At 34.5% G+C, this 14,908-nt stretch overlaps 1 protein-coding gene across 1 annotated transcript; it reads right to left on the bottom strand.

Moving 5' to 3' along the window:
* Window positions 1-10,005: 10,005 nt before the first annotated feature.
* Window positions 10,006-14,499, bottom strand: LOC148862409 (large ribosomal subunit protein eL8y-like). The gene is made up of 7 exons (XM_088981462.1): window positions 14,339-14,499; window positions 13,907-13,957; window positions 13,596-13,797; window positions 10,868-11,037; window positions 10,635-10,763; window positions 10,460-10,552; window positions 10,006-10,380 (listed from the first exon to the last, which is right to left on the bottom strand). Exons 1-7 carry the CDS (start codon window positions 14,339-14,341, stop codon window positions 10,249-10,251), a joined length of 780 nt encoding a protein of 259 aa, XP_088837588.1. The 5' UTR covers window positions 14,342-14,499; the 3' UTR covers window positions 10,006-10,248.
* Window positions 14,500-14,908: the final 409 nt, after the last annotated feature.

The following is a 14,908-nucleotide window of genomic DNA, read 5'->3' as shown; positions in this document are numbered from 1 at the left end:
ATTCTCTTATAGCTTGTGGTTTTGATGTCATTATTTGTTAGGGATGTAATCCTCCAATTTGGTTGGATAATTTTTTAAGGGGAAATGTCTTAAATTACTCGTAAGTTTTAGAAAATTAATTAAAATTACCCTTATTATTTTACAAAACCCTTTAAAGTACCCCTATGTTTCTGACAATCGATTAACTCTACCCTAGCACACTGTCACATTTTGTACGCATGTGATTGCATCTAACTATTGTAACTTTTATAAAATCCAACTTTACCATTTATCCATCGATTACAATAGAAATCCGTCAACCCACCTTTAACCAACTCAATTATAATTCCAAAATCAATCATATTTTACTTACTAATCTAGAACTTCGAGTAAAATTCAAAAGAGAATCTTTATGAAACATGGGCATTCATAAGAGAAGTTTTTATAACAAGAGATGTTTGTGTTTGACAATGGTGAGAGCAATTTAGATGGAGAGGTAATGGGAAGGAATCCATGGTTCATTCCTATGATAGAAGACACGGCAACAATGATTAAAGAAGGTTGCAGCAATAATATAGCAACTCATTCTTGAATTGGAACTTATTGATTGGTGTGGAAAATTCGACAGCTCCGATATCTCCACCTGCACGTGGGCTCATTGCTAGCAGATCTGGTGGTCTTCAACTTCTATAAGCCAAGCAATGGTCCATAAGTAGGAACGATCATGAGCCTGACCGGGTTAGGCTCGGGTTGAGTTTTGCTAGGATATTAACAAAGTATTGGGCTATTCAGGCCCATCCGGGTTTAATAATCTGTGTCCAGGCTTGGGACCGGGATGGGCTGTGCTGAGCTGGACATGTGAGCATGCCCAATGGACGTCAGTTGACAATTCAACCTTCAATTTCTATCTCAAACATTAAATAACTTTTTCAAATATAATATTTTATATTTATAAAAAAAAAAATCATAGGAAGACGTGTAAAAGACAACTACGACATGTCTAAAGTACGAAAACTCTTAAATAAAAAAATCCTTAACTCTATTGTATGCTAGGCCTGGCCAAGTTGTTCGGTTCTAATACTTTCAGCACCCAAGCGGCCAAGCCCCGTCCCATATTTCATGCGGGCTTGGTACAAGTCTAGACCGGGTCGGACCAGAAAAAGGAAAAAAAAACAAACAAACACCCAAGCCTGGAATTTTTGGGGACGGGTAAGCCAGACCATAAGTGGTCATCCCTGTCCATAAGGTAAAATCAAGGGATGGTAGTGGTTTTCAACTTGAATTTGGGAGTTTCATCAAACAAGCTAAAGGAAATTTTCAAAGTTTTTGGTATGAATTACCAACTAATAACTAAACACTTACCAAATCGCTCTACTGATTATGTAATTCTATGGTTTTTTATTGATTTCATGTTAAATTGTTTTCCTGTTTCATTCTTCCCCCCACTTCTTGATTCTTTTTCCTTTTCTTTGAATGTTTTAAGATACCTATTTCAGTGGAAAATACAAAGTAGGGGTTGATCTTTTCTCTTTAGCTCACTCTTGATCTTGTATTAACTTCGAGAATATTTGAGCAAGATAATGATAGAATTTGTTGGCATCATATCATATTATTATGGCCGGTTGTTAAGATTTTGCCAATTTAAATTTTAATGTTGGCTGTGCAAATAACAATTTTGATTAGAATTCGAAACCAAACATTCTAACAATAGTATACAGAGGATAATGTACATCGTAATAGGAACCTTACTTCAACATTGTTTTAGGCGGAGGAGCAAATTAAGCTGATGAAGTCTAAGGAGGAAATAGTATTCAAAAGTAAATGCAGGGAAGTGGAGATTTTGTGGGTCATCAAAATATGTGGTAGCAGGAGGAGGAGAATAAGCTATTATAGGAAATTGGGGCTTCTGCCGAGGAAATTTTGCATTTGAGGGCCAAGTTAAATAAATTGGAGAAGAATGAGATTGAATTGAGCATGTATATTGAGAAGTTTGCAGAGAGAGGCGGAAAGGGAGGACATGATTACCTTCATGTGGAGAAAGATGGAAGATGAGGATTACCATGTTGGATTAATTGAGAGTTTTGAATGGGAAATGAAGAACAATGAATATATAGTAGATATTTCGAAAATTTATGTGATATTTCATGGGTTTTAATTTAGCTTTATTATCACCATAATGCCAAAGGCATGGTGCCTATTTGAAAATTTAAAGAATTATAAAGGATACTAGTAGAGTAGCTCACAGGATATTTGAACCAATGGATGACCAACCACAATCAGGTATAGATCTTAACTAAATTGGATGTAGCCACTTGGTTGATTGACTGCATGTGCCTGTGTTAGTACCAGTCTGTTCAATTATTGAAGTTTTGTTCCAAAATGAAATCATACTTTAATTTCTTTAATCTTATTTAAGTAGGATCGGTAAGGTTAAGAAAACAAAAGTGAGTTAAAATATGATGAAGGATTTCATTTAATATATAATATAAAGAGTTGTATATGTGTGTAAGTATGGAAAAAGTGTAAACAGCTGCTTGTAATTTGTATATGTACCTCGTGTATGTGTATAAGGAAAGGAATAAATCAAGAACAGCTCAATAAACTACCATGTCCATAAACGGATCATGCCTGTTATATTTTTAAGTAATTCAATAAGAGCAATCCCTCCATAAGAACTTGTATGAACCGTGTGAACATGCCCTTAGCTTGCAAGTTGCAAGTGCATGATGTTGAAAACAAACAGCTTAGATCTTCATGTTGAATTAGCACTAAGTTTTGGTAATTTTTAGGGGTCTTTCATTGATGATTAAGAGAATCAAGTGTGTTAGAACTTACAAATTACAAAACACAAGAAAAATGCCTAAAACTTATAATACAAACCTGATTTGGGTGAATGTAAATTTATTAAAGACACAGAATTAAATATTGAACTAAACCAAAAGACAAAAAAAAATTGCTTTAAACTTATGAATCTAAACCTGTTAAACTAAAACCCTAACTACTTAAAATTAATTAAATAGGAAGGAATATCAATGGAATACATAATTCTAAATTAAAACATGGTGTGAAATTAAACCAAAACTCCTCTTGCATTTTGACAACTTAAAAGAGTGAAAGAAATAAGAGAACTTTGCAATTGTGATAAAGATGATATTGAGTATGATTTTCACATATATTACTGTTGAAACTTCTTGAGGTGAACAGAAAATTACTGAATATGATTGAATATGAAGCACAAAAACATTTAGAGCTCCATTAATGCCAAGCATCTAAAAAGCTGTATTATTTATGTTCACCAATTTTTCCACCTGATCACCCCTTATTCTTTTGGTTTTCAATAAAAATAAATTAATAAACACAACTACAGGGTAAAGCACATAGATGGTAATAAAATAGTGAAGGTAATTTTAGAATAAAAATCAGGGCTTTCAAGACAAAAACTAATAGATTTTAAGAAATGGTAAAGCAATTAAATAGAAAAAAGTGAGGGATGGTAATTTTGGAATAAAAATCAGGGATTTCAAGACAAACACTAATAGATTTTAAGCAATGGTAAAGCAATTAAATAGAAAAAAGTGAGGGATAGTTTTGAAAGTTAAAATCAGGGTGTTTTGACCGATGGGAGAAATGATAAAACAAATAAAAAAGGATATCGAGGGGTAATTTTGGAAACAAAAATCAGTGTGTTTTAACGAATGAAACGATTAAAATTCCCATTTTTATTAATGGCCAATAGAAATTAGACATTTCAATATTTTTGTCAACATTTAAGGGCAATATCAATTTATCAAAAAACCTAGGGGATTTTGTAAAGATAATTTTAGTCCATTTCCTAAAACTTAATATAGTTTAAGAAATTTTCCTTTTTTTTATTTATGACGATGAAATCCTTTTGATCTCGAGCTTCAGTAGTTAGTTCAGGAGTTGTGATAATAGTAGTCGTTTTAGTTGATTTTTCTAGTTTTTGTATTTGTATGATGTCTTTCTATATTTTCTGTTTTCTTCCTTTAATTGATTTATTGCCTTTTATGCCATAGAAAAGAAAAGCTCTATACCTACACCAGATTCAAAGATAGCCACGTTGCTCATTTGATAGCTTGGACAATGGGAAAGGATTATATACAGATTTGCACAGCTGCTCAATCAAGTGCAATGCCAAGTGCCAATCATACTTGATGGGTGTTACAAAACAGTCAGGTTAGAGATTTCTAATACCTTTTTTCCTCAAATTTTTCTCATACATACTTCCATTCAATACGTGACAGCATACGTGTATTCCCATACGAATGAATATTAAAAAGAAAATGTGTAAGAGATAAGAATCCATTTTAAAATCATTGTTACTTATAGAGGTTGGTAATAGATATGGACTTAGGACTTCCTTCTTTGGTAAGAAGAAAGGCAAATAGGTCGGGATAAAGCCCCAACCCTTAGAGCAATATTAAATCAATTCCCATGGAGATTTAAAGCTAAAAAAAAAAAAAAAAAATCTCCCTTTTAAGTCCTAAGTTCGCGAGCCCATGTGCAGTGTGTTTCCGTTCTCTCAACACATGATTGTTACCTGAGTATTTTTTGGCCAATTTCTTGGGTCTTGTTCATTTTTTAATAAGTTATTTATCCGGGTAAATACAATTATCTGGGTAAGCTTTTTATGGGAAACACTTATCCAGGTAAATACATTTACCCATATTCTTTTATTTCTCAAGTAAATAATTTAATGACCATTTTAATCATAAAAATTTATTATTAAAAGGGGCATTTTTATTCCATTCAAGTGTTAGCAACTTTCTCGTAGGTGGGAAAACTATTTACCCACATAGGAGATGGGTATCACTTACATACCCAAGAAAATAAACTTTCCCTTGTCCCCACATTAATCTGAAAAATGAATATGAGATTCTTGGTTAATGGGAACCAAAATCCCATTGACCAACTTTTCCCCCTCTCAAAATCCAAAAAAGAATGCCCCCTTGAAGTCACCCTCATCTACACAATTCTTTGGAAAATTGGTGCATCTACATGAAGGAAAAACCTCTTTAAGAAGATTGACTTATCACTAGTAAAATTTTTATTTTTATTTTTTAAATATAATTAGTGTAAGAGCATGTGTTATGCACGTTTACAAAGTATTAATCATATATACTACATTGTATTTGGATTTAATATTTATGTCCTGCTATATAATTAATCATTTCTTTTGTCAAACGAGATATGGTGCTTTAACATGCTATTTTTGTTCTCTCACTCCATCAAACTACAAATGGGCATTTTAATAATTTTACCTAGAATTGACAATGTTGACCCACCCAACTCACCCTCCTTAAAGCCCACCCACACCAACCCATATATCATTTGGGTCAACATGAGTCAAATAACCCATTAGGATAAAAAAAAGGGTTATGATGGAATTTCTCGTATCATATATATATATATATATATAGTCTTCACTTCTACTCCTCACCGCCTCTATACAACTCCCACCACAAGAAGATAGAGTCAATCACACATACACATCTACCATCTCTTCTTTCCCTTCCCCTTCTCCTGTCATTGATTCCAGTTGTTTCTCTCGGTCCCTCCTCAAGTGACTACCTCGCCCTTTCTTCCTCCCTTTGTGACCCTCTCTCTAGCTCCATTAATTGTCTACTCTATTACCAATATCCTAATCTCCGCATCATCCTCTCCTTCGTTCCCCTTTCCTCTAGCCTCTACTTCTTTTGTGTTGTCTCCTCCCTAGTCGAAAGCACCATAACCCTTGCTCTCAATGGATTCAAAGTCATTCTCCTTACAGTTTTTTTTTTTTTTTTTGGCGCAATCATCCTTGTTATCCGAAGTGGCAAACCAAAGAGGGGGTGAATTGTGTTCTTCAATCGATTAATGTATTTTGATTCCAATGAGTGAGTGTGAATGCTATGTTGCAAGATAAATGGCTAGTTGTAACCATGGCTTTCAAAACCAGACCAGATGGTTGGACCGGGAACTGGTCACTTGACCAGTTTCATTTTTCCCCAAAATCGCTTTTTTCCCCAAAACCGTTGATTTTGGTCAGCAAATTGCTGAATCGGCTAGTTAACCGTTAGAACTGTTCAAACGGTTTTGACCATTTTTCAAATTTTTAAATTTTTTTGTCAGAACATGCCAGCCGTTCAAGTTGAACAGTCAGACCGTTCGAACTGATAACCGGACCCCTGACTGGTTCGGTTTTAAAAACCATGGTCTAACAAATAATCATAAGTGCAATAATATAAAACATAAAAATACCAAACATTTATAGGGGTCCGACTAAATCCAACCTATATCCTCCTCCCCATTCCCCAAGTATACTACCTAAGATTTTTTCACTATACTAGCTGAACTTTCAGGTGTTAGCAAAACCTTTACATAGTATGACTTTCGGGTGTCAATACAACCTTTCATAGTTGAACTTACAGGTGCCAACAAAATGTTTTATCAAATAGACTTGCAAGTGCTATCCAAACCTTTCATAGTTGGAATTAGGCTTAATAGGTTTTTTTTTTGGAATCACTAAAATCTCTACCTTCCTCACTCAACACTTTCCAGTTCACTATTTTCAGCACATGTGAAGCTTAATAAATCTATCTTTTGGTTTCCCCACCTTTCCCCTTTTGTTTTTTTTTTTACTAAACCCTTTGAATCTTACTTTTACCACTTGAGTTCTTTCTCATTCTTCAAGAATTATATATCTAGGGTTATGGCTATTTTTAATTTGTTAAAAATTAACCAAACTTATAAATAATTTTCAAGAAGTTTCAAAGCTTACTTAAAGAGGAAAGAGCTGTTGTAATTCAAATGGTCAAGTAAGAACAATTGTTAGTAACTTTCTCGCATGAAGTAGTCAAATGCTTATCTCTACTAGTTAACTATTTGCTCTGCCAAGCTCTGTTGTACAGACAACTGTGGAAAGCTCAAGTGATTGACACCTAAAGTAAGGGGGGACCACATCTCCGCCCCACAATGTCTCGCCCCAAAGCACATTCCTGCCATGTATTTGGAACATCTCCCGATGATGGTATCAGAATCGATGATGTCATCATCAGGAGATGCTTTCAATACCGGTGGGGATGTACTGTGGGGTGCAGATGTGAACTCAGGTTAGGGAGTCAACTCCTTGGATTCCTAAATTTTAAAAAATAGATTGTTGTGATGTTTCACTTATGTTATGATTCAATAAATGCCTAAGGCCCTTCCTAAGTTAACCATTCATCTCTAAGTTTTGGGGTTAACCAAGTTAGGTTTATATTGAACCCAATATGAATATCTTTGCTGCTTGTTACATTAAGTTCCTAAGAGATATGATTCTTAAACTTCTTAAACTTAACTTTCTATGAGGGGAATATTTCACATTTCTTCTATCTTCACTTACTCAAACATGGGAGATTCTTGTGATTATCTACATACTTGAATTCAAGCCATATTATCTTCAATGAGTTTGTTACCACCAAACCACATAGGATCAATAATACCAACACAACCATTCGAGCATCAAATCTTTACCGCCTTTCTACAACTTTTGAGTTGGAATATATAATGTTTTAAATTTTTATCATTTTTTGTGTTTTTATGGAATTCAAGTCATATTATCTTCAATGAGTTTGTTACCATCAAATCACATAAGATCAATAATACCAATACAACCATTCGAGCATCAAATCCTTACCGCCTTTCTACAACTTTTGAGTTAGAATATATAATGTTTTAAATTTTTATCATTTTCTGGGTTTTTATGGAATTTCTAATTTTTTCTCAAGCATATATTTGTTGATTTTTTTTATCATTTTATGCATTTCCTACAATTTTATATATATATATATATATTATCAGAGAATTACGGACAGGCTCAATGTAGATTTTTGATTTCTACTGCAGAGCTATAAACATTCAAAAGGTCAAAAACCCACACTCTATGCACCCATACCTGCCTATGAATTGGCATCAATTCCGAGCGGGCACCTACCCCAAATGTACTTTGAGCCTACAAATTCTGACCCTGGGCTTAACCGTCATTCTCCCTTTTATTATTTCTATATTTTATATGGTTTCAAGGCTTTTAGCTGAAATCCAAAGCCTTTTTTTCTCATTAAAGATACTTTACATAATTTTAAAATTTCAAACAAATAAAGATGGGTGGCTTCTAACCCACAAACTAGCTATTATAATGGGTCAATAGTGGGTTGTGGGTTATGGGTCATTCATGGGTGAGTTGGTACCCAACCACATCCAACCAAACCCAATTCACCCTTTTGCCACCCATACTTTTATCTTTTTTCTTTAATGCATGTTTAATTTTTGGATTTTGAGAAGGGGAATGTTGGTTAATAGTAAATAACTTTCTCATGGGGGAAGTAAATAACCAATACTTGGGCCCCGTTCGCTTTTTGGTAAGTTATTTACCCAATTAAATGCAATTACCTAGGTAAGTTTTTCCTAGAAAACACTTACCTAGGTAAGTGCATTTATCTACGGCTGTTCATGGGTTGGGTTGGGTCGGTTTATTGGCGTTTTTCCAACCGACCCGACCTGGTTGGTTTACCTAGAAATGAAACCGAAATCGACCCAATACTAAGTAAAACCGACCTGGTCGGTTTGAGTCAATTTGGGTCGGTTTTGTGAATGATTCTCCCGGTGTGAACGGTAAAGATTCAAGTCTAAGAAGCGAAGGCTGGATGCCTGAAAATTAAAAATGATTTGATGGATTAAAACTGAAATTTTATATATAATATGTATATTTCCGAAATAAAGCTGAAATAAAAAAAATTATATATATATATATATATATATATATATATATATATATATATATTTCCACAAATATATATTAAAATTGATATATATATATATATATATATATATATATATATATATTAAAACTGAAATATATTAGATATATATAATATATCTAAGTCAGTTCGGTTTCGGTTTTCACACACGAAAATCGAAACCGAATCGAACCATCGGTTTATGTTTTTCTGTAACCCAAAACTGACCAGTGCTGAAGAAAAATCGACCAATTCGGGATGGATTGGACTGAGTTGGTCAATTTAGTCGGTTTGGGTCTTGTTATGAACAGCCCTACATTTATCCATGTTCTTTTATTTTTCAAGTAAATAAGGTAATAACCATTTGTCAAAAAAATCCATTATTAAAATGAACATTTTTGTCTTATTCAAGTGTTAACATCTGTCCTCCTAAGTGGAAAAATTATTTACTCAACTAAGAGATGAGTATCACTTACCTACCTAGGAAAAATAAACTTTCCCTACTCCCCACATTAATCCGAAAAATAAACATTAGATTCTTGATCAATGGGAACCAAAATCCTATCAACCAACTTTCCCCTTCTCAAAATAAAAAAAAAAAAAAAAAAAAGAATACCCCTTAGATGGAACAAAATTGCCCCGATACTGCCACAAAAACAAGCCATTACAGTGCACATTTAAACATCTCCAAATGACGGAATGCGTTCTGTGAGAGACTGCACTAACTGTTGGGGACTGTTGAAAGCGTTCTGTTGGCAGCAGATCCCTTCCCCATGCAGTGAGATTCATGCCCAGACCCAGGAAATTGTGAGTAGAGAATTAGGGATTACCAACACCCTTACACGAAAATAACGGATAATGCTTTATTTGGCATAGCAGTAATTTTTGACGCTGGCCAATTGGGGAAAGGGTTATCGACTGGCTTAATGATATGAATTAAGGTTTTTAATTAACTGGCATAAAAAGAGCCGCCAATACTAGAATGTGAATTAAGGTTTTTAATTATGATATGGAAATGATATGATATCTGAAAAACTTATTACCAGTCAATTCGAATAATAAATGTGGTAGCCAATCAGGTGTTATTTATCAAAATTCATGGGTGGGTTTTGATTGGTCAAAACTCTTCCTATACCATTATCTTTCCAGCATCATAGATTTTCCCTGTGAATCAAGACTACCTTCCTTTCAAGCAATAAGCTATATATAACACATTTTCAAAGAACAGACTACTAATTCAAAGAGGGACTGGAAAGAACTAGTAAAGTGTTCAATATATGAAATGTTGTGTAATGAAATGTTCCCTTCTCAATGTTCTCACAGATAATATGGTAAAGTAAAGAAGGATGCAGTTTAAGGTGAATGAAGCATGAGGTAACTCATAAAAATTGATTAGCCTTGATGACAAGGAGATTTTGTAACTAAAAGAAAAATAGGCAAAACCTCTTCTAGGTTACATATATGATACTTGAAAAAAAAAACGGTAGCACTCCTAGGTCATTCTCTGTGCAGCTTCCTTGGCAAGAAGCTTATCCTTTGCCTTGGTTCTTGCCTGAGATTTGGAGCCCATAATACCACCTCCCCATTTCTTCCGGTATTCATCATACTTGTCATTAAAGTTGGCCTGTAACGAAAATTAGTGTCAAAAAAAGTAGTGAAATACAGTCGGTAAAATAGGACAGAGCAATCAGACTCCAACCGACCTTGATGGCCTCTAAAATTTTGCTGAACTCCAACTTATCCTCATTCTTTACCGTGGTCAAACACAACACTGCTGCTGTTTTCTTGTGGACAATCTAAAAGATATGATATATAAATCAATATTTGATTAGAAAAATATCTTTGATAAGGAGATAATAAATCAGAAGAAAACAGTACCGCTCCCAAGCGTGATTTCCCCTTCACAATGCAGTAGGGTATCTCCATCTTCCTGCACAATGCTGGAAGCCAAACTACAAGCTCTATTGGATCCACATCATGCGCAATAACAACCAACTGTGCCTTGTTCTGTAAAACAAATAGCAAAACCATTGTTACATTACTTAAAAAGTAGATTACAACTAAATGGCAAGAAAGATAAAGTATATGTGTGCAACAAGCTAAAACCATACCTGCTCGATGAGATAGGTGACATGGTTTAGTCCATACTTCACAACAATTGGCTTCTTAACCTCAACAGTTTTCCCTTCAGCCTCAGCCTGGGCCCTCTTAAGAAGACGCTCCTTCTTTGCAGCTCTATCCTCAGGCCTGTACTTGAGAAGCATTTTGAATAGGCTTGTTGCTGTAGATGGGTTTAACAAAGGTAGTTTCACATAAGCTTAATGCCATCTCAATAAAGCGGGGCATATTGACACACCATAGAATACAAAGAATTGAATAGATTAAGAAAATAAACCAATGGATATAATCTATTTAATCATATATGCAGATATACATGGGGAGCAAAATCATCTATGCAAGCTGAACTTCAGAAACAGGCCCCATTACAATGGCAGCCACACAAAGGCATGGGAAGGCCAGGCAAGAGAATAGAAGCAAGTTTCTTAGGAAACATTTCAGTGGACAGGCAAAATGAAAAAACTGATGTCAAATGAAAATCTTCAAGAAAAAACTTATGAATGCAGAACATTAAAGCTTATGCCAAAAGTTTCCCCAAATCATTACTTTTATGGTTAATCATCATTGCATTTCATATTATAAATTCATAAATAAATAACAGGATTTTTGTGGTTGAATATATACCTAAGATGCATGGTTAAAAATGTTGACATAATTCCTAATATTTCTACTTCTATGGATACCAAATTACCAACACAAATTATTACTGAAATCAACATATTTGCCAATAAAGTCAACATATTCATGTATTGTTTGCAAACAATACATGTTTGAACTTACATTATTGTGTAGTTTTAGCTCTTTTGTCTGTTAACATTAGCTTTTTAGAAGATAAAATACAACCTCACAACATATATTTTGTCTGTTAACATTAGCTTTTTTGGCTCTGGTTGATGATTCAAAACAACATAACAATCTAAAAGTGTGTATCTATGCTCCCTTTATCATTTCATAAAAATATTATCATTGTATATTTTTGCACATTTCACAATTTTACAACCATGTCGATTTCTACATTTCGACATGTTTCGAATATTTGGAAGACTGACATTTACACCAATACCAACATTCAAACCTTGTCATGTGAACACCAACCATGCACAAGACATTACAAATCAACTGACAAGATTTTATCATGTGGAAACTTTACACATGTAGTTTTGTGAATGTTTGCAAACAATACATGGCTGTATAGAACCAGATTAAAAATATTAAAAATGTTAAACATAATATTAGTTAAGAATATAAACTTAAATTTTAAAGCAAATGTTAAAAAAAACTATTACCTCAAATCAAAAGACATAAGCATAACATATAAAACATATTCGAATGAAAATAATCAAACATAAGATAATGTTAAACATTTTGTATTTCTGATTTTACAAGCCACCTTTGTACCAAGCCCCTTGAGGCAACCCCAACAAATCCATATTCGGGTCTTAAATCATAAATCCCTACAAAAAATGATTTTTTAATTTTAACTGTCTTTTAAAAATGTCTTTTATTAGGATGAATGAATAAACAACAATACAAGTGAGAGGTTGGAGCTTTGGTGCCACTAGGCATAAAAAAAGAACAAAAAGCACAAGTTTTGAAAAGGCACACACCTGGGATGAAGCACAAGGTGTCCCAGACACACCTTTTCAAAATGCTGCACCAGGGGTCTAGGCAAGGTGTATACCTTAAAGTGTGCCTTACCTGTGCGCCTAGGCACAACTTCAAACACTTTCTTTATCACAATTTAAAAATTGGCATTTCCCTCAGTCACTTAACCTCTAAGTTAAATTTAAGCATATAACTCCTTTCCAAAAAAACTGATTCTCCTATTAAGTATACACTAGCATAAATTTCCTTGGACATTGGTGCCACCTTACACATGCAATCACCATAGTTGGGCTCTGCTAAATGAAAATGATATACTTTGATCAGGACTAAAAGCTCCAGATACTCTTTGTAACATCTTGGACTAGGGCTAGAGATTCCTATTCCAATTTCAATAAAACACGCATACCATTGACTAGGACCTAGGTCTTCCAATACTCCAACTATAAATAAGAGGAACCAGAAGCACAGTTTAACTTTCTTTTGGCATTTCAGAATGCTTTTAGTGAAAGTTCTGGAGTATTTAAAAATCTTCAAATATTTCCTATACAAAATTTCAGTAAATAATTTTGGTTCTTAAATATATTACATTTTTATACCATATTGAGGCATTTTTGAGAATTAAAGAAAATCTAGTTTATGATGTTATGGTTAGCAAGCACCCCGTTGAATTTTCCATTAGGACCATTACAACACAAGAATTCAGAGATTCACATACACATGATGAAATTATGATCTAAGACGATCCACTACCCCGGCAAACGAATTGCATTAATCCATGAATTTACCATTATAACTTTACCATCGTCACCCAAGCCTTGTCCTGTTTCATCATTACATTATGTTCAGTGACATATCCATCATTAAATTATGGGTGCTTATTGCTTAAATCATTTTTTACTACTCCCAACTTCCAATTAAGTCCACTTCAGTTTGCCCCTAGCTCTTCTAACCCCTTCAACTATTAACAGATCAATTTTGCTAACAGGTGCCGCAGAACTTCCAAAGGCTTAATCAAGACACTGTGACCATACCCAAACACACTATACCCGAACATGAAACTATTAAGAAACGGCAGTATCCTGTATGAATATAATCTTCTCATTTTCAGAATCATACCGAGATTCTTGTCAAGTGTCTTTGTGAACTGGTTAAGCGCAGGTGGGACCTTCAAACGCTGCTTAAGAATCCTACGTTGCCTCTGGATGCGAACAACCTTAGGCCATTTCACAAACCTATGCAAATCCCTCTTCGGAGGCAATGCACCGCCAATGCCGAACTGCTTTGGACGCTTCTCGAACAATGGATTCACCACCTTCTCCTAAAACCCCCAAATCTCGAATTATAAATAAACAAACAACAAACGGTAGAATCAACTCATAGAGCCAGTAAAAAATGCTTATGCACCCAAAGTCAAGAACACGAATTACCGGTTTCTTCTTCAGAGGTGCTGCAGGTGCTTTTACGCCTTTTTTCGGGGCCTGAAATTTATTAATTCGACAAATAAATCATGTATCTTATGACATATCAATCCAAAAACTTACTATAAACGAAATGTGTTTAACAGAGACAATCAATATAATTAGACACCAATATAAACGTAATTGCCTGGATCTAACTTAATACAAAGCAAAATTGGCTTTCTGAATACATTTATGAGATGATTTATTGTGAAAACGGCCCTAGAACCATAAAGAAAGCCCAAGGCAACAAAACGCTAGCCTTCAAACTGGTTGTTGAAGATTCAAATCATCCAAAATGTCTAAAACTAGGCTTCTACACCAATATGATCTACTTAACAATGGAGATGTAGGGGAAGAAAATGACGGATAAGGTGAGACAGAACTAGCATTTCGATTTACCATCTGTGCGGAGAAGCTTCAGTCTGTCCCTTCGTCCGCTGCTGTAGGTAAGGTCTTGAGAACGGCGACGCAAAAACCCTACAACGAGACCATCATGTTGGTGGGGAAGAGAGCTTATATAGCAGCGAGATAGCGACGCTACCTTGGTCATGGGGCGACCCATTTTGACTTTGGAGGCTCGCGGGCTCGGTCCGTAAGTATTAAGCCCAGTTATTTTTCGGATAGAGCATGTACTTTTTAAATAAGCCCAATTATATTATATTACTATGTTGTGATATATTATAAAAGTTGGGGTGACAACATGTTGGGAGACCTGTTCATGGCTGGACTTGGGCTTAGCTTTACCAAAATTTGAATGGGCTCGGAAATAGTGTAATTCAAGCCCAAAGCCCAGCTCGTGAACAAATTTAAACTTAGTTGCATAATTGCAACTTGGCAGCAGCAATACTTTTGATGTGCAAGACATGCGATTGGAAAAAAACAAGTTAAAAAAATATGGAATTAGAAGATAAAAAATTAAGGGTATGTTTAGTTTGCAGGAATAGAGATCTAGAATTAGAATCAGAATAG

This window comes from Nelumbo lutea, chromosome 3, assembly GCF_056320005.1.
Source record: "Nelumbo lutea isolate HS-2025 chromosome 3, American lotus-T2T, whole genome shotgun sequence".
Lineage (NCBI taxonomy): Eukaryota > Viridiplantae > Streptophyta > Magnoliopsida > Proteales > Nelumbonaceae > Nelumbo > Nelumbo lutea.
The sequence above is the reverse complement of the archived record's forward strand: the minus strand, read 5'-3'. Positions and strand labels throughout refer to the sequence as shown.